The 20,048-nt window shown below is 36.7% G+C and overlaps 1 protein-coding gene across 1 annotated transcript in view; it reads left to right on the top strand.

The window, feature by feature from the left end:
- LOC136978506 (phospholipid-transporting ATPase ID-like) overlaps positions 1 to 20,048 on the top strand; it is a 145,340-nt gene that overhangs the window by 92,764 nt on the left and 32,528 nt on the right. The window contains exons 11-14 of the mRNA XM_067274224.1: positions 9,762 to 9,924; positions 16,035 to 16,114; positions 16,187 to 16,288; positions 19,863 to 19,982. Of these exons, the coding sequence (XP_067130325.1) occupies positions 9,762 to 9,924; positions 16,035 to 16,114; positions 16,187 to 16,288; positions 19,863 to 19,982 (465 nt within the window). The remainder of the gene's footprint in view (positions 1 to 9,761; positions 9,925 to 16,034; positions 16,115 to 16,186; positions 16,289 to 19,862; positions 19,983 to 20,048) is intronic.

Genomic DNA, 20,048 nt, shown 5'->3' with positions numbered 1-20,048 from the left:
AAATGGTTCAGACCAATAAGTCTAACCTCAGTTGTGGGTAAAGTTTTTGAAAGGATTCTGCTCAACAGGCTCAATTGGAAGGCTTCTGTCCATGACTGGTTTTCTGATAAACAATGGGGGTTTGTAAAGGGAAGATCAGCAGAGGGTGCCCTGTTCAACTTGACAATACATCCAGAATGGACTTAATAATAGGAAATACACAGCAGTAATTTTTCTGGATATTATGTCTGGCTTTCAACAACACTTTGCATCCTAGCATCATTAGTTATCTTATTAAGCTGCACTACCTGCTTTATCTGATCAGTGTGATATGTTTTTATCTAAGGAATAGGAAGGTTCGTTTGATATCACAGGGTGTTTCTTGTGAAAAACATCTTACTAAATTATTCCTGCAGGGCAGTGTACTCTCTCCATTTCTATGGAATATTATTGTTAACTCTCCTTTGTGCAATAAAACTGTAAATGTCTTCGTACAAGCATTTGCAGATGATATTGTGATAGTCTATCAGCATGCAGATCCTCAAATAGTGCAGGAGAAGCTAAATATAGCTCTGGAGTCTGTGCAAGACTGTGCACAAGAAAACAAACTTTTATTTAGCACAAACAAAACTGTAGGAATGCTCTTTACTTCTAAGTATAAGTATTCGTTTCCACCTCTGAAACTCAATAATGTGATTATTAACTGGGTCAGCACCCACAAGTACTTGGCTGTCTATCTTGACACTAAGTTAACCTACAGAAACCATCTAGAGTACATTTTGGCTCGGGTCAAACAATTTTGTAATCAACTCATGAGATGTGCACGGTGTACCTGGGGCTTAACTTCTGCAGCTGTCTCAACTTTGATCAACGGAGCTAGTCTTTTATGCAGCTTCTTGTTGGGCTCATGTTTCCTACAAGACCTCATATGCTTCTGAACTTCTTAGTGCACAATGTATTTTTCTGTTGAAAAAAGTTTGTAGAGTTTGTTGTGTATCTACAGATGCTCTGACAGTTCTGGCAGGTTCATCATGTTCTTCCTTGGCCCCTGGCCCTGCAAGCTAAGGTGCTCCAGTATTATATGAGGACAGGTTGCATCAGCACTTTCCACAAGCGTCTCTTTTGGAGGACTGGTATCAACTTATTCCTACAAGAGTGGGTTGTTCACAATAGTTCTTTACATCAAGTCGACTTCAACCTGCCTGATGTGTCTCTTGATCCTATTCCTATTCCTGGGCCTGCTATTTTGAGTGACGTTTACATCTTCACAGACGGTTTTAAGTCCGAGCTTGGTGTTGGCTCAAGTGTATGTGTATATACCCACCTACACGAGAACCCTCAGCATATTTTTAGGCAGTGTTACAATCAGGCTACTGCTATATATCAAGCTGAATTAGCTACAATCCATCAGGCAGTTCAATAGAGTTTGACACTTCCTGACCAATTCAAAGTTATTTCAATTTTTAGTGACTATAATTCTGCTTTGACCTATCTTATGAATATTGACTTTTGAAGTAGTCAGATTAGGAATATTCAAGAAACTGTAAGCTTAAGTTTGAAGTATTTTAAATTCTTCTATGTCCCAGGACATGCAGGTGTGATGGGTAATGAGATGGCAGATGCTGTGGCAAGAGATGCTTCTGAAGATGAAAACTTACCTCTGACTTTACAGCCTTATTCTAGAAATGTCCTGACCATCTTATCTCTGCATGGAACCAGTTATGGACTTCTTCGACTAAAGGAAATGTCACCAAGATGTTCTACTCATCAGTTTATGATTTTCTCTAGAATCCAATTAAGAACTTTTCCTATTCCTTTTCTCAGATACTAACTGGACATGGTAATTTTAATTGCTATCTAGCAGCATGTAATTTAGCCAGCAGTACCTTCTGCTCATGCGCAACGGGTGAAGCTGAAACTGTAAAACACACAATTTATGAATGTCACATCTATGAAGTTGAACGCTTCAGGCTAATGTTGGAAGTTCTGTCCTTGGGATATGGTTGGCCCTGTCCAGCCATTTTTATGTCCAAGGAACTCTGTGCTTATTTTTCTAATTTTATTAACAATATCTTTAAGAAAAAAAAAGGTAACTGCTTCTTTGAATTATGGTGTTAGCTAACCATGCTTGATAATTTCTATGTGCATTGTTCATTTTCTTACCTACCTCTTGTCATTTTATGTATGTAATTATTGATTTAGTGTAATACTCACTTCAGGATGGTGCACTCAAATAAAAAAAAAGATTATTTGAAAAACATATAAATGTATTATTTTAGCATGCATTTATCCAATAGCCCTTTTATTGCTTACTACAATGTCGGGTTAAATATAGCCTACCATTCTCTTAAGATTTATTTTTCTTTAAAATGAATAGGTCTATCTATCCATTTTAGAGAAGAATGAACAATGAACAATTACTTATTATGACATTGTTATAATGCCAGGCTGCAATTTTTCACACAATGCACTTGAGTTTAGTAGTTTTTTGCCCCTGAACATCATACTTTTTCTGTTAACAATGAAGTCATGTATCTCATGCTGTTCAGGTGGAAAGTTTTTAATTGAAATAATGTGACTTTTGGCCAAAAGTGGAAGCTTGTATATAGTTAATTGGGGTCTACTACTACTAAGCTTTTTATATCTGGTCTTGACTCTTGTCTATCTAAAGCTGTTCTCAAGATTAAGAAAGGACAAACATACAGCAGTGGAAATTTATTCAGCTACAATTTTTTCAAATTGCAGCCCAAACATTATAACTATACTATAATGTTTGGGTCAAATAGTATAGCTTCTATATTTGACCCAACATTATAGTAAACAATGTGGGGGCTATGAATAGATGTATCCTATTGAATATTCAGTGAAAGAAAATTTTAAAAAAGAAAACATTCAAATTCAAATACATCAAAATCTATGCATTTCAAGCTGGAATTCCAGCACTGGAGGGATTCAGTTATTTAACGAAATGTAATGAAGGTTCTAGCTACGACCCAAAAATGTTCGGAATAATTTTTACAATTAAATGCAAGGCCTGCATAAGGTTAGTAATTTTTATTTATATGTGAAGCCATTTTTGTTTTTTTAAAAATTAAGGGAAAACAATAAATGCAAGTGATCTTAAAATGACTATATATGAAATAAAGAATATGAAAGGTGCAAAATTTCATAGGAAAGTAATGACACAAAATACAGACTGCCTATTTATACTATCTAAAGCTTCTCCCACACCGGGTTGTATAAACAAAAATAAATACCTTCTATAACCGATAACTGGCGTGAAATATTTATAAACTGGCAAACGTCTTCGCTGCACCTCCTGGGCTCTTCCTCAGGCCAATTTTTGCTGTAACTGGATTCGATAATCGAATGCTTTGAATAAATGGAACGTGTTCCACTTCTAAAAGTTCGAGTACGTGCGGCAACCACGTGCCATTCTAAACATTTAAATTTCTTTTTTTCCGTTGGGAAAACGATGTGCACATTCTATGCTAATTATGTGTAACATTTAACCATTCATGACCTTTCTTCCAATAAAAATTGCCAAGCTGTCATTCATTTCTTCTTTGAAATTGATGCATGTTGTTGTGTGATCGGCCTTGAAAATTTCTTTCACTTCCAAAGTTCTCAGATGTTCTTGATGTTGGGTGGTGCGGATCACTCTTGCCTCATTAAAAATCGGTGTTATATCCGGGTTTGCTGCATACGTGGACAATGCCGTTGTATATTTATGGCGGGTAATATCGGATTTATTATCCTTTATTCTAGTGCATAGTGGACATTTTGGTGACTCTAAAGAAATTTAAATGTTTAGAACAGCATGCGGTTGCCACACATACTCGAACTTTTAGAAGCGGAACACGTTCCATTTATTCAAAGCATTCGATTATCGAATCCAGTTACAGCAAAAATTGGCCTGAGGAAGAGACCAGGAGAGGCAGCGGAAAGGTTTGCTGGTTTATAAATATTTCACGCCGGTTATCGGTTATAGAAGGTATTTATTTTTATTTATACTATTTTTAAAATTACCACGAGTGATCTGAATTCTTTGTAACTGATGACAGGTTGAAATTCATAACTTTGGAAAGAGTTACTTTTCAAATTCAAATTTGAAATTGTTTACAGTTGAAATTTGTCAGCCAATCTAAAGCATAATTTTGATTTTTGAATGTGAAATGGACAGAAATTGAAGAAAATCTATTTGATTCCACTGTTGACAGTTTAATTCTCATTCAAGTGCATCAATTTTCATTGTGTCACTTCAGGCATTGTATCTGCTCGATCATAAAGCAAATTAATGCAATTTTTATATTTTTACTTATAATCATAGTCAAGCATATATATATCTTCAATTTCTACATTTTCTCTACTATCTAACATTATAAAATACTTATGGGTTTAAAAATGAGATTTTTATATATATTTTTTGTATTTGATCTGTAAATGCAAAAAACTAAACTTATCAAATATCATCTCACTATAAATAATTTCAGCATTTATGTATTAGAGAGGTTGCAACTGACATTTTCATTGCAAAAATGTGAATGTTGGATGTCAAGCACAGCCATCTGACAATTCTAGAAGGTTGACAATGGCATTTGCTACAGCGAGTAGAAGTTGGGCTTAAACTTCTTCATTTTTTTGTGTTTGGAGTTAAAATTGTGATATATTTTATTAAAATAATGATTATTTAAGCATTTGTGAATAATATTGTAAAGAAACAGATGATTTTAATTTAGAAATATTTAATTATTGAACTTTTTTGCAAGTGATATGAAGTGTTTATAGAATTTACATATATTTGTGTTCATAATAACTTATCATAATTCTGTAGGAGTAGGTTTGTTTTTTCGCAGCATCTTCTACCATCAGTAGCATAAGACGTTTGTAAAGTTTCTAAAAATAATTTCCCGAGCTGCTTTCGGATTTACATAAGCCACTACTTCCCTCAACAAAAGTATAAGGTAGTCCTATCATCTTATCGTAAAGTAGGAGACACAACACTAATTAAAAATAATTATATAGTGTTATTAAACATCCTATAAATACATTAAAATAGTTTACTTTGTTTATTTACCTTTGCTAGTAACATTCGTTGTTAAACATTTCTGCCATTTTCTAACAAAATTTTATGAGTCAGTGTGCGATGGAAACTTGTGGTGCAACATGTTTTGCTTGGAGTTCAAATGTCGAACGTGTACTTCTGCTTACTGTTCAAGTTTAACGTTTAAACTTTGCCCGCAACTCTCTATTGACATCAGATTTGTTAAATTTCACAAGATTGTATTATTTTTTAACTTTAGGGCAGTAATGCTTTGTATATTTTCTCCTGTGAAAGTAATAGACTTTGATAAGACAAAAAACACCTTGATGCTGAGAACGTTTAAATTTAATCAAAAACAAACGTTTTCGGCCCACTCCATGAGCCATCGTCAGGCTAACTACATTCGAATACAATTTCGAACAAGCAATTTCAAATTGAAATAAACTACAAAAAAAGAACTCACGCGCTACGCTGGATAACGTAAACTAAAACTAATATAAACAACATAGAAAATAATAAAATAAAATATGTCAATGTTACATGTGTACATTGTAAAAATCTATAGTCTATAGTTCTCTAGGCAATCCTTTTGCCGTATTTAATGTATTCCTGTGACTTTTTTAATTAAAAACTTCCAAGCTGATGGTAAAATCGCCGCATCCTTGTAATTTAAGCATTTTTTGGTTAAGCCGGACTTATAAATTTCACATTTTTCGGTTGTAGCCGCAAGTGTCGGCGAATGTATCGGTGTTAAGATCCTGGCTTCATCCCATTTCACCACGGACCCCTCAGTCTGCGCCATTTTTGCTAACGTTGTTGTGCATTTACCCTTCGCCACGTCATATCTGTGTTCCTTAATCCTTTTACTTAGGCTTCTCGTCGTGACCCCGATGTATTCTTTATCAATCTTTAACTGGTCGTTGCTGTACGGTATCGAGTACACACCTGGTTGTTCACTCGGTCTAATTGCATCTTTGTCGTTCCTTAGTAGCCTATATATCGAGGGAGCTCTTTTGTATACAATAGTGCTGTTCATGCGGCCCGCAATACCTTCCATGACCGATGATAGACGTTTATTATACGTGAATTTCGTGATACCGTTTGTCAGATCCCGTTTTTTCTTGTTTACTTTAGGATTCCTGTAAGCGGCAATCAAACGTTCAACAGTTCTTGGACCAAATCCCAACACCTTAGCCACTTGCCTGATTCTATCCAGCTCTCGCATCGTATCGAGTATGTTAGAGCAATACTGAAACGCTCTTCTAATTAAAGCTCTAAACGCTGAGAGCTTATAAGTAATAGGATCATTCGATGTTGACGGTATATACAGCGGGTCGTGTGTAGGTTTGATATACACCTTCGTATCTATTGACCCGTTCCTAAATGCAATACTAATGTCCAAAAAATGTAATTCTGTCGCTACTAACTTGCTCCAAGCTCAGCTTTAGGCCATGATCGTTGGAATTCATGGCACTTAAGAATTGTTGTATTCTTGCGTGGTTCCTCCATATAACCAGCACATCGTCCACGTACCTTTTATACATGATTATGTCCTCCTTGAAGTTGTTAAGTGTGATGCGCTCCATTTTTCTTACAACTAACTCGCACAGCAAACCAGACATTGGGCTGCCCATCGGGACACCTTTCAGCTGTTTATAGACTTTACCCTCGAAAACGAAAAACGATTGAACACATACCAGATTTGCCATCATCTCAAGGTCCTTACGGTATTCTACAGCCGTTGGATGTAAGCTATATAACACTTCCATTAGCGCATCAAAACATGAGGATGGTTTGATCGATGGATACATGCTCTCAAAGTCCATTACTGACCCAACCTCATTATCCATTAAGGCCAACCCTTGCAGCTCCTTTACCACATTCATCGGGTTCTTTGTAACAAACTGGTGATCGCCAATCAACTCCGATAAATACGAGTGCATACGCTTTTCCAGTTTATACGTGGGGCCTTTACATTTCTCGACCACGGGTCTAATTTCCTTGTTGGTTTTATGCGTCTTTGCGAAACCAAACAACCTGGGTACACCCGGGTTCGTGACGTGCGCTCCTTTCAGGAAAGGGAAGATTGATGCCAAGGGAGATTTCTCCAACCTTTTTACCTTTCCGTCTATTTTTCTTACTATGTCATGTTCAACCCTTTCGCATTCAGTTTTTCTTATGTAATCTTCTAGGGCCTCAACATAACGTTGCTTTTTCATTACTACCAAATGCTTGCTTTTATCAGCCCTGGTGATTATTAAACCATTGTCTGTCAACCATTTCTTCGCTCTTTTAATATCGGTCCACTCCTTACGCTTCCCTGCATATTTCTCACTTCGGAATGCCGCTTTCCATCTAAAATATTCTTTTTCTATCTCATCCATACCCAGGAGCCCCCTTTCAATCTCAGCTATCATGCCTCGCCAGTTTCCATTACTGTCAAGAGCATAATTCGGTCCTTTATCAAGGAGGCGTTCGACATTTCGGGGGATGTGGACCTGGTCCCATAATATGTACGGGGTTGGTTTCACCTTATTCGATTTTTTATTCAGTTGCTTTAAACATAACCATTGTAGCTTCTTCTTGTATTTCCTATTCAAACGCGTTTGTATCTGGTCACTCAATTCAACTACCTTTACATTGCTATCTGCCAAAGCATTCGGGTCCTCAGTAAACATTTGTTCCTCCAGGTCTACCAGGTCCTTAATAGCCCTATACTTCAAGTTTTTTGCGTTCCTAATTGATTTATTCAAACAAAGCATTCTTACTTTTTCTCGCAAGGATATGCATTCTTCAGGAATCCTGATCCGAAATATCGACACCGGAAAGATGCCGTTTATCCGACACTCTTTTAAGAATTCCAACTTGGAGTTTAACTTCACAATTTTAACAGCTAACTTTCTGTATCTCTTATAAAAACCGGCCGGTGGAGCCATTATTATTCGTCTAAGACGAATAATTAATAACGAATAATAATTATCTAAGACGAATTATTATTCATCTAAGACCCATCAAATAAAAACCTTTAAGTGCAAAATGTATAATTGAGTTTTTAGTAAGAAGTGTATTGGTGTTGAAACTTGTCATAACTAACAAGGAGAGGGCCAGATGTTCAAACAAAACTTTGTAAGCACATAGCTCTAAACACAAACAGTTTCTTGTCGAAATAACAGATCCTACTTCTCAAGCATTTTCCAAAAAGAGGCCTCTGAAAATTAAGTGTTTTGCTTATAAGTTTTTTGAAGTATCAGTTCTTGTAATGGTGATAGCTGAGTGGATAAGATGCTAGGCACTGGAGCTATACAATGTAAGTTCAAAGTTTTGCAATTTTAGTTCTTCTATATGTAAGAAAATTTTTATTATTTTACTATATAATTAGTATTATTATTATTACTATTATTATTCCTTGTGTTTAAGAAGAGATTGAAAAAACATGACATCATTTCCTCTTTCATGAGAACAAAGTCTAGATTTAAATCTTGTATGTAGTTAAATAAAATCTTTATTTCTTCATATTTATTTTCAGATGTTTTCACTAGTGGTTACATACTATGTCAACATAAGTGAATAGGCTTTAGACATTACTGCAAATGGAGAAAAAAGACAAGGTTGATAAGAAAATACAGTAGCATAGCTGCAGCATTTTTTTTAATACTTAATGTTATGAACAGTTTCCTCATGCTCTCATGTCTGTTACACTTCAAATATGCCAGTATCACCATATCTAAATATTTTTTTTAATCTGTTGTTTTATAACATTTAAGCACAAGGAATAATAATAGTAATAATAATGCTAATGATATAGTAAAATAATAAAATAATTTTGTTACACATAAAAAAAACTAAAATTGTAAAGGTTCGAACCTGCATCGTGTATCTTCTGTACCTAATGTTTTATTCACTTGGTTATTGCCATTATAAGAAGTGAAACTTCCAAAGACTTATAAGCCAAACACTCAATTTTCAGAAACAGATTTTTTTTAAATACTTGAGAAGTGGGTCATATTATTTAGACAAGGAGCTGTTTGTGTTTTGGACTAAGGTTTGTTCGAATTGGAGACCCGAAAATCTGGCCCTATCCTTGTGAGTAGGTTTTGTAAATTTTTACACAAATGGCAATACTCAAATTTGAAATAAAATATTTTATTTAATTAAGCGCTTATTTTAATTAAAACATCTTATAAAGTCTGTGAATGAAAACTGGTTTAGTACTCCAATAGAGTAACAACACCAACACCAATATCCAGCAGAAGGAATAAATTTTACTGAAAACAAATGCTTTCAACTGTCTAAAATGGGCATTCCCAGGTTTAAGTGATAGAACACAGAATAGAACAGCAAAATTAAAATTATGAAAGTTGGAACAGAATGTTTTTAAAAAGATCATTGCGTGGAGAATTTGCTCATGTTTGTTAGGTCATACTGCCAAACAGAATTAGGCAATTGATGTAATGCTCTTCAAGATGTAGAGATTGAATCTGTTTCTTTAAAGTTAATTGCCATATCCTTCTTTGAATGCCTTGTATGTTTCAACACTTTCTGTGTGTTTTATTTGTGGAGTTTCATTGCATGGCATAGGAGGTGGTGCTTTATTTAGTAAAGTTTATTTCTTTTGCTGGATATTGGTGTTGGTATGTTATTTTATTAAATATTTTATTTTGAATACAAATGTTATTGGTTATGTGAAAGTAGTTTACTAATCATTGAAGTTTTGTTTTATTTAAAAATTCAATTTTAGGATACTCCCTCTGTCGACTTCTCTAGTAATCCTGTCTACGAACCAAGCTTTAAGTTTTATGACAAGGCACTTTTAGACGATGCTAAAAATGGGGACCAACACGTTCATGAGTTTTTTTCTCTGCTTGCCCTTTGTCACACAGTGATGTCGGAAGAGAAAGATGGTAAGACTTTTGATTCTTGATTAATATCCTGACACCAAGGAATTTAATTTTATTGATTCTGATAGTGAGACTAGTATAACAAATGAATGTCCTATTGAATACTGGAGGAAATATAATTCATCCAACAAAACCTTTGAACTCCAGTGAAATATGTTTACAAATCAGCAAACGTTTTCAACCCCATCTGGGTCTTCCTCGGGCTACGGTTGTAAGGAATTCAAATACGTGTGAAATGGAACAGCGAAACTGAAGCGAATGTGATTCAAATTTAGAATTTTTCTAAATTATTCTAAATTTGAATCACATTCGCTTCCGTTTTGTCGTTCCATTTCACACGTATTTGAATTCCTTACAACCGTAGCCCGAGGAAGACCCAGATGGGGTTGAAAACGTTTGCTGATTTGTAAACATATTTCACTGGAGTTCAAAGGTTCTGTTGGATGAGTGAGACTAGTTATCTTTATTACATTTTTCTTAATTATCTACAATAAACAGAGACCAAGATTAAAACAATTCACTTTATTTGCCTATTCAACTATGCATTTCAGATTATTCATTATTTTCCAATCTGTTTTCAGGCCCAAAGCTTCAGTGTCTAAGGTTCTTGTACCTTAGACAATATTAGAAATAGTTAAATAGCTGAATAAAGTTAATTGTTTTAATCTTGGTCTCTGTATATTGCAGATAATTAACAAAGATGTTGTGGGGAATACTCGATCTTCAGAGTATTCCCTGTGCAGGAACAAAACAAAAAGAAACTTCAAAGAAATAAATCACACGCTCTATGACTCCAATGCAAGGAACTTAAAGTTTACTTTAGTCCTTCAAATCACTACTCTGTCCCTTTGCTATAACAGACACTAAAACAAAAGAAACAACACACACAAAAAAAACAATCTTGCGACTCTATTGTCTACACGTCCTCTCTCCATTCTTTCTTCCGAAAAAAGGTCCTTTTCTTCCGTTGAGCATGCGCGATCTCCCTCTCTCTCTCTTTTTTCTTCCGAAAACACGGCCCATCCTTTCTTTACCCTGCAGCCCACTCAAGGATCACGCAATAGAACATGTGATCTTTGGACCACATATCTCCCCTCCTCCCATTAACTTTTACAACAGGAAGCTTTTATGCTATGAGGGCCTGTCCCTCCTTTACACCGTGAACCACCCAAGGGGTTGGTTACGAGCCGGTTAGGCAACAGAACATGTGGTCTTCAGACCACATATCTCCCCTCCTCCCATTAACCTTTACAACAACAACAAACAGAAAATTTTTTCTTTCTTTACACTATAAGTAATGTTGGGCTCATCGATATGCTACATTTTGTATCTTTACAAAGTTTTATATCTAATTGTAGTTTCCATGACTCAATGCACGGAAGTCGATTTGACTCCTTCTCAAGTTGTACCCGCCACTCAAACTATTTTCAGTTTGAGGTATTCTCTCACCTTGATCTTTATAATTCTCATCATTTTCTGGTAGAACAGTTTCCCTTTGTCTATATGACCTAAGTTCGATTTGTTCCTCCTCTTCGTTATCTTGTATCTAGTCAGCTCTGACTGGTAATTTTCGGGGCGTACGGCCTCTCTTTTTTCTAAGATTAACCAATTTGCTCTCGGGACCAACATACCTCTTGAGCCGGTCAATGTGGACTGTTTGGTCATCCCTATCCTTACATCCCTTTATTCTTACGTTCACTTTGTTTATCCTATCAACTATGCAGAAAGGCCCCAAATACTTTGCAGAGAATTTTCATTTTGTAGGATCATGAAGAGGTCGTGCTAGCCATACTAATTCTCCTACTTCAAATTTTCGGAGAGAGCGGTGTCTATTCCAATATTTCCAACTTATTCTTTTGCTCTCGTCTCTCAGAGCACGCGCTACTTTATGCGCAGTCTCAAGTCTCTCCACGAGATCTGAGCGGTAACTTTCTATGTTCTGGTTCCACTCGACTCTGTCTATCTTGTCATCATTAGGGAAGCGGGGGTCAAAACCGTAAATTAAAAAATTGGGCGTCTCACCTGTGGTTGAATTTAAAACGTTTCTATATGCGAACATGGCTGCTGGGAGGTGGGTATTCCAATTACGATTATCCCCATCTGATATGCGGGCGATAATTTCAACAATTGTTTTATTAAACCGTTCGATGAGGCCATTAGACGTGGGACGGTATGCGGTCGTCACTCTTTGTTTGACCTCTAACATTTGGCACACTTCCTCCATTGAACTAGATGTCAAATTTGGTCCTTGATCCGATATTAGTACAGTCGAGTACCCGAATCGGCAGACGAAATTGCAAAAGAATGCCTCAGCAATTGTGTTTGCATCTTGGGAGGGGATGGCCACGGCTTCAGCATATCTTGAGAATAAATCAATGAATACAAGTATATAGTGGTTTGATTGTTCTGTTACTAGGAGTGGTCCTATAAGATCAACAGAGACTTCGACCATGGGGCGCGACGCTGTTTTGAAATCCTGGACGGGGGCTTTTCCTTTGTGACGATTATAACGCTGGCACACCTTGCACACTCTAACGAATTCCTCTATCCTTTTCCACATCTTTGGAAAGTAGAAATAGCGTTTAACTGCAGCAAATGTTTTGGCGATTCCCATGTGACCAGCAAGGGGGTGACAATGATGTGTCAAAATAATTTGATTGACTGCACTTTCACCAACACATCTTCTAATCATTCGACAGTCATCATCTACTTGGTTAATTGTCACAAGTTCACTGTCGATAATATCGAAATTTTCTATAGGCATATCCACCGTGTCGTTTGATCTCTCTATCCCAAGAATTTTACGTTTAATTGGACCGAAAATTTTATCAGTGTCCTGAGACTTTATTATGAGTTTGTCAATCTTTTCCATAGGTCTAGACTGATTCGATGTCACATTATTTGTAATTACATCACTGTGAACTCTTGAGAGAAAATCCGCAACCATGTTCTCTTTTCCTTTTACATGAGCCAAAGTTAGATCATATTCGCTCAATTCCATGGCCCATTGCATTAGACGTTGGTTGTGATTCTGCATATGTTGTAGAAATACTAGTGGTTTATGATTGGAATAAACAATCACCGGGCATCCGAGTACAAGATATCTAAAATGACGTAATGCTAGGACGATGCCAGACATTTTTTTTCCACAGTCGAATACATCCTATTGTTCCCTTGCAGCTTCTTACTATAAAATCCTATTGGGCTGACATGTTTATTCTTCCCCACCCTCTGGTTCAACACTGCCCCTATGCATCCCTTGCTGGCATCAGTACTCAAAAGGAATTTGCTCCCAAAATCAGGATGTCCTAACATTTGGGTGTTAACTAACATTTCTTTAATTCTCTTAAAACTCTTTTCACATAATTCCAATCGAATTTCGCTCCCTTTTTAGTTAAGTCAGTTAAAGGCTGTACTATATGGGCGAGATTTTGAATAAATGGTCAGTAATAATTGACCATTCCGAGGAATGCTCTAACGTCCTTTGTGCGAGATGGCGCCGGTACGTTCGTTATTGCTTTGACGTTCTCAGGGTCAGGTTTGATTCCATTTCCGTTTATGATGTGGCCTAAGTATCTTATCTCAGGGACACAAAATTTACACTTCTCTGGATTTAATTTTAGTTTTGCCGTATCTATTGCCTCCATAACTTTATGGATGAGTGATATATGTTTGTCTAAGTCGCTAGAGAATAGGACAACGTTGTCTTGGAATACAAAGCACGAATGTCCTATGAAACGAGCCAAGATGCAGTTCATCACACTCTAGAAGTAACGACCACTGTTTTTTCCACCCTGGGGCATGCGACACAGTTGATATTTCCCCCAGGGCGTGGAGAAAGCAAAAACCTCCCTTTTCTCCTTTCTTGATGGGGATCTGAAAGTACCCCGAGCTCAAATCAAGGACTGAAAACACCTTACTTCCTCTGAATTGTGTCAGAATATCATTAACCCTCATCATAGGGAAGTCCTGACGAATGGTTACATCATTTATCCGTTGTAAGTCCAACGTAAATCTAATGTCTCCATCGTCTTTGTTTACAATGTGTATGGGAGAGTTCCAAGGAGAATTACTCTCTTCTATGAATCCAGCCTCCAAGTAAGAGTTTATTTTCTCTTTCAACTTGGGAAGCATAATGTGGGGTATCCTATATTGCCGAGTGTTTATCGGTCTAGACTCAGATAACTCGATATCATGGCAAAATTTTGATGTTCCTGTTAGATTTTCAAGCTTTGAGGAGAAGCAAGAAGAGAAGGTATGTATCAAGTTAAACATTTTACTTTGGTGGGGAGGAAGGATATGATCCACCTTTATTCTCCTTGGAACTGTACTTGTGGCATGACTCATCACTGTGAGCGTACACTCATTACTTTTGTCTTCCTGTGTCCGTGTGCTGATTTTATATAACAATTCGCATATCACTTTGCACTGTCACAGGAAGTCGATTCCAAGAATGGCGTCATAATCAACAAACGTATTTGCTTTGACGCTCCCAAACTTCTGTTTTATGATCTTGCCACCACATGAGAGTTTCATACAAATTACGGGTTCACAAGTTACAGACGGTCCACTTATTCCCTTCACCGATAGGGTTTTGTTGACTATCTCGCAATTGTCTCCGTCTAGTAGCATCTTTACTGTGTCAAGATTCATTAACGATCTTTCCGACCCTGTATCGATGAGAAATCGGACCTTCGTTGTCCCAATTGCTCCTCCACATACCGGTAAACCATTAGTGTTTTGTCTTATGTTCAGGGCCAGCTTACAAACATGGCTGAGCCTGCAATCCTGGCCACTATTGCAAGCCCTTGTTAGTTTAACTGTTGTTTTGTTTTTGTTGGGCAGTTACGTGCAATATGTCCCGGGTAACCACAAGCGTAACACACATAGTCTGCTGTTTCTCGGATCTGGTCTTTTCTGTTAATGGTTGTCATTCGACTCATGTTCTCCGAAAGTTCTTCCACCTGTCTTACAAGCTTCTCTACAGCAAATTGCCTTCCTTGTGTTCACCTACTCCCTTATTGTTGGTGACATCCTCCTCAGTTTTTGTGGTGGTTTCTGCCATATTAACGTAACACGTGCTCTCTTTATGAAAAAACTTTTGCTTGATCTCATTAGCCTTCTCTGCCAGTTCGGCTGCTTTATCAAACAATACGGGTTGATGGTTCAGTACTTCACGACGTAAACAAATATCTAAGCCCCTAATAAATTGATCCAAAAGTAGTTGTCTTTTGTTAGGTTCAAGATGTGGGTTAGCCCCGATCACTTGGTCAACTGCTTCGCATAGGCGAACACGGAACTCCCATAGATCTTCTTCTTTCCGTTGTCTAATACCTGTATAGTGTCTTAAAGCCTCTCTGCCTTCCTTCACACATTGTTGAAATTTTCCAATGATTCTTTCCCTTATTTTATCATAATCTTCTCCATACATAGCCCGGGCGTCATTAAGAAAAGTTAGAGGTTTCCCTTTTAATTTAGCACTGGCTATTGTAAGGTAATCTGACTTTCTCCATGCGGCTAGCTTAGCAAAGTTTTCAAATTGTAAGAAAAATTCTTTAATCGAAATCATGTCTGATGGTGTCCTTGTGAATGTGGGGACCATTCCAAGGTATCTGGCAATTAACGGTGGATACATCGCCGACTGTTTTGCTGAACTAACCTGGGTTTCAGATTCCATTTTTGTTGATTATGTTTTCACAACCTGAACTACTATAACTTGGTGTGAAAATGGAGTCTTGAGAGCAAATCCTGTCGCGGGTGCCAATTATGTGGGGAAGTACTTGATCTTTAGAGTATTCCCTGTGCAGGAACAAAACAAAAAGAAACTTCAAAGAAATAAATCACATGCTCTATGACTCTAATGCAAGGAACTTAAAGTTTATTTTAGTTCTTCCAATCACTACTCTGTCGCTTTGCTATAACAGACACTAAAACAAAAGAAACAACACACAAAAACAAACAATCTTGCGACTCTATCGTCTACAATGTGATAAAGATCACTAGTTTTACTATTGGTAGAAGAAACCTTTTATTTATAATTATATTCGCTCCATTTTAATAATTTTATTAAATGTTTATGAATTAACTAATGTTATGTGTCTAATATTATTCAGGACATTTAGAATATCAAGCTCAATCTCCTGATGAAGCTGCTTTAACATCAGCTGCTAGAAATTTTGGTTTTGTTTTCAGGGTAAGCATCTCTCAAACATTTTAATCAATGAAAGAGAGTTCAAGAATTTGATGATAATCATTTTTAATTTAGAATCGCACACCTACTACCATATCCATTGATGTTATGGGACAGAGACAGGATTATGAGCTGCTTGCCATACTTGATTTCAATAACGTCAGGAAGCGCATGTCTGTAAATGTCACTGTTTTGAAACAGATATTGTTCTTATTATTAACAATTGTTTTATATATATATATATATATACACACAGAGTCATTGAAGTAAATTCAGATAAGTTACAGTACTGTAATTAAAAGCAATTATCTATGTACAAAGCCTGTTACTGGTGTGAAACTCAAATAAAAAATGAAAAGAATGAAAAACAGTACTTCACAAATGTTTTCGAACCAGAAACGGTTCTTCTTCATGTGAAATGGTGAATTTCTGATGGAATACAACTAAATAAGAACACGATGATTTGAAAGTTCATTCAAATACATGTTTCTTGATGTCCTACTGGGCATGTGCACTCTAGCTGGCTTTTTGCATTTGCTAACACTCATAAACAGGGACAACAACTATGCCCTGTTATCAATAAAGCTACAGCACCGAGACACAAGCATGAGAAGCTCACACACAACCTATTCTCTCCCCATTTGGAGGAGTACCCTTATATTGTGAGTCACTGCCGTAACTAGGCAGGTGCAACAGGTGCAACTTGTCTACTCAACAAACTCTCCATTCTGAACTGAAACATTCACATCGCATAGCCACTAACCATTGGTACCCAAAGCTCACCTGTAAATTGATCAACAGATTCCACTGCTCCCAATGTGCAGTCCGAGTCGACAATGGCGAAAACCGACCTGAAGATGAAGAAAGGGTTCCAGTCACTTTCAACCTATATCTCAAATCACTATATACCGAGATAGCCAAGAAGCGCCACATTTGCATCTCATACAGGAGGGGTCCAGCTGTATTTGACATCTTTTGTAACGGAAAGAACATTCCAACCTGGACAGATTCTCTGTAGTATACAGCATCCCACTTAGGGATCACAGATGTGATAGAGACCTCATCTACATCAGTTCCACTAACCACTATTTGGGGGTTAAAATGAATGAGCACCTCAGTGATATACAACATGCAAGGACCACCACTGCTCTCACCATTTATACTTGTGATCTAGACATAGAGCCGGATTTTAACCAGGCGAGGGTCATCCTCACCTCACCACGCACAGAACATCTAAGGTGGTTGGAGGCCATTTTTATCTACAGATCTAGCCTCATCAACACATGTATCAACACAAGGAGGAATTGACTGTCCATAGCGTGGCAAGCACTAAAGGACAACGACTTGTAAATCTCGACAAATTCTACCAGCTAGAGCGCGCATGCCCAGTAAGATGACATTAAGAAACACTGTATTCGAATGAACTTTCAAATCATCCTGTTCTTATTTAGTTTCATTCCATCAGAAATTCGTCATTTCACCTGAAGAACCGTTTCTGGTTTGAAAACATTTGTGAAGTACTGTTTTTTCATTCTTTTATTTTTTATTTGCGTTTCAGACCAGTAACAGGCTTTGGTACATAGATTACTTTACCCCGGTGTTGTTTAATGTAGATATTGAAACTTACAAAAATTGGTACGAAAGTAGTGCATAACATATGGAATGAAATTATTCTATGTAGTCTCCATGAACTTCTGTGACCTTTTCCAGCTTGACCTGAAATGGCTGCAGGCACACTTGACCTGATCCCTGTCCATGTTCATCATTGCCTCTGTGATGGAAGCTTTTAGAGCAGTGTTTCTCAAACATTTTGGTCTGCGACCCTCGTTATGAACTTAAAAATTTCAAAGGAACCCTGAAGAATGGGTATGTGTAGAAAAACATTCCGGAGGGGGGTTAATTTAAATTAAGAAGGAGTTAATTTTTTTTGTTTAATTAATGTATCCCATGTTGAAATTTTTTTCATTGCTTGTCACTTTGCATTGAATTTTTGTCAATGTTAAGACTAACGAAATTTTTTAAAATAATAATCGTGGCTATTGTATCTTTAAAAATTGTTTTTTTATTTTGCACAAACAAAATAAATATATTGAAAAATATAAAACAAAAAAAAATTATATTTCAGAACTTAATCTAGTCTGAAAATGTTCCAATTCAGCACAACACACAGTTCTCAGAAAAACAAGCAAAACATACCACTCACAATGGGAAAAAAGTCTCGTTCAAATTCTGGTATGTCCTTAAGTAATCTCTCATGGTCGTGCCAGTGCTGCCAGCTAAAACACACATACCAACAAAAATGGTATCAGAGTAGCCCAAGACATAGCCAAATATTGCCGTGCTACAGCACTAGCGGAAATTTGAATTTGCCAACTGAAATGCTATTGGGTGATTGGTATTCGGATAATCGATGCTCTATTGTATTTCTAACTCTACTTGCCTACAGACTCAGTGCTGCTAGCAAACACCGTTCCAAATGACAATGTTGTTCTATTACAGTTTAGGAGTAGAGTGGAAGTTCGGGGTATTCTCCAATAGTGCACAAATTTTTGAATGTTATATTTAGGCTTGTATTAAAATATTTATATTGTTTTTATTATTTATATGTGCAATTTATTTAAGTAAAAATTATTTAATATATTTTTTATTTCTACTATTTCTAAACATGAGTCCATAGTAAATTTATAAAATATTTGAAAAAAAAATTGATCTTGCATCAATTTTTTTGTGACCCCCCACTTTGAGAATCACTGCTTTAGAGCATTCTTGGTATTGTGATGATTCACATTTACCATTGCCTCGACCAAGTCTCACATATAAGTAGTCAAAGGGATTGCAGTTGGGACTGGATGAGGGCTACAAGTTGGGACCAGTGGAGTAGGAGGTTGCAATAAAGCTAAGTTTGCATCTGGCTGTGAGAGTCCTGGAATGGAGTCCTATTTGAACAGACTTCCAGCAGCCACTTGGTCTATTCAGGGCTTCACAACTGTCCTCCAGCACATTGTTGTTGCAGTCAAGCCCTTGCTAAAGAAGTGGGACACCATGACACCACCCTCATTGTACACAACTCTCAACCATCACAGAGGCAGGAAATTTGATGTGCACGATGGTAGGTACATCAGAGGCATTCTGGCAGATCAATGGTCATTTTAGCAATTCACCTTGCTGTTCTTAATGTCCTCTTGCACTTACACATTTGATGTTGTTTAGCAAGGACTTCAGTTTTCTGTCCTCCCTGCTCTCTCAGTAAAGAGCTGGCAATTCCTGAGGATGAAAGAATGGTAGCCAGACTAATTTCTGACCTTGACATGCCCATTTTTTTTTTTTGTAAGATCAATCATGTTTGCACATCATCCTGATCAATTTTCTTCAATTTGGCTATGAATTCCATACTTTTCTTGCAATTAGAACACTTACTGTTAGTTATCCTGTCAGGAGTCAAATTCTGTTTGTCAGACTCCCTGAACTTCTTGGCTATGTTATAAACTTGTGTTTTCTTGATTTGTAAGGGCAACTTTCCAGTGGAAAGTTATTCTAGTGTAGCTGCTCTTCTGTCATATTCTCACAAAATGTCAGAGCAGGTTCAGATGTTGACTGTTTGATGCTTTTTTCTTCAGTGACTTGATGCATGTGTATTTTGTCAATAGTCTTATTTCTAAGACTGCCTCAGATTGCTGTGAAGAAATTCTGAATTTACTTTTATGTCCCTGTATATACAGTGTATCTAAACAGATAAAATATAATTTCTCAGGTTATTCTTAGAAGAGAAGGAAAGTTAAAGCTATATTGTAAAGGTGCAGACTCTATTATATTTGAAAGGCTTCATGCAGACTGTGAAGAGATTAAAACTAAAACGCTTGATCATTTAAATGTAAGTTCAACATTTTATAATTTTTCAGTTATTCAGAAAATTTAAATATGTGTACAGTACAGTATA

Source organism: Centruroides vittatus, unplaced genomic scaffold (assembly GCF_030686945.1).
Source record: "Centruroides vittatus isolate TY-2023 unplaced genomic scaffold, ASM3068694v2 contig_544, whole genome shotgun sequence".
Lineage (NCBI taxonomy): Eukaryota > Metazoa > Arthropoda > Arachnida > Scorpiones > Buthidae > Centruroides > Centruroides vittatus.
The sequence above is the reverse complement of the archived record's forward strand: the minus strand, read 5'-3'. Positions and strand labels throughout refer to the sequence as shown.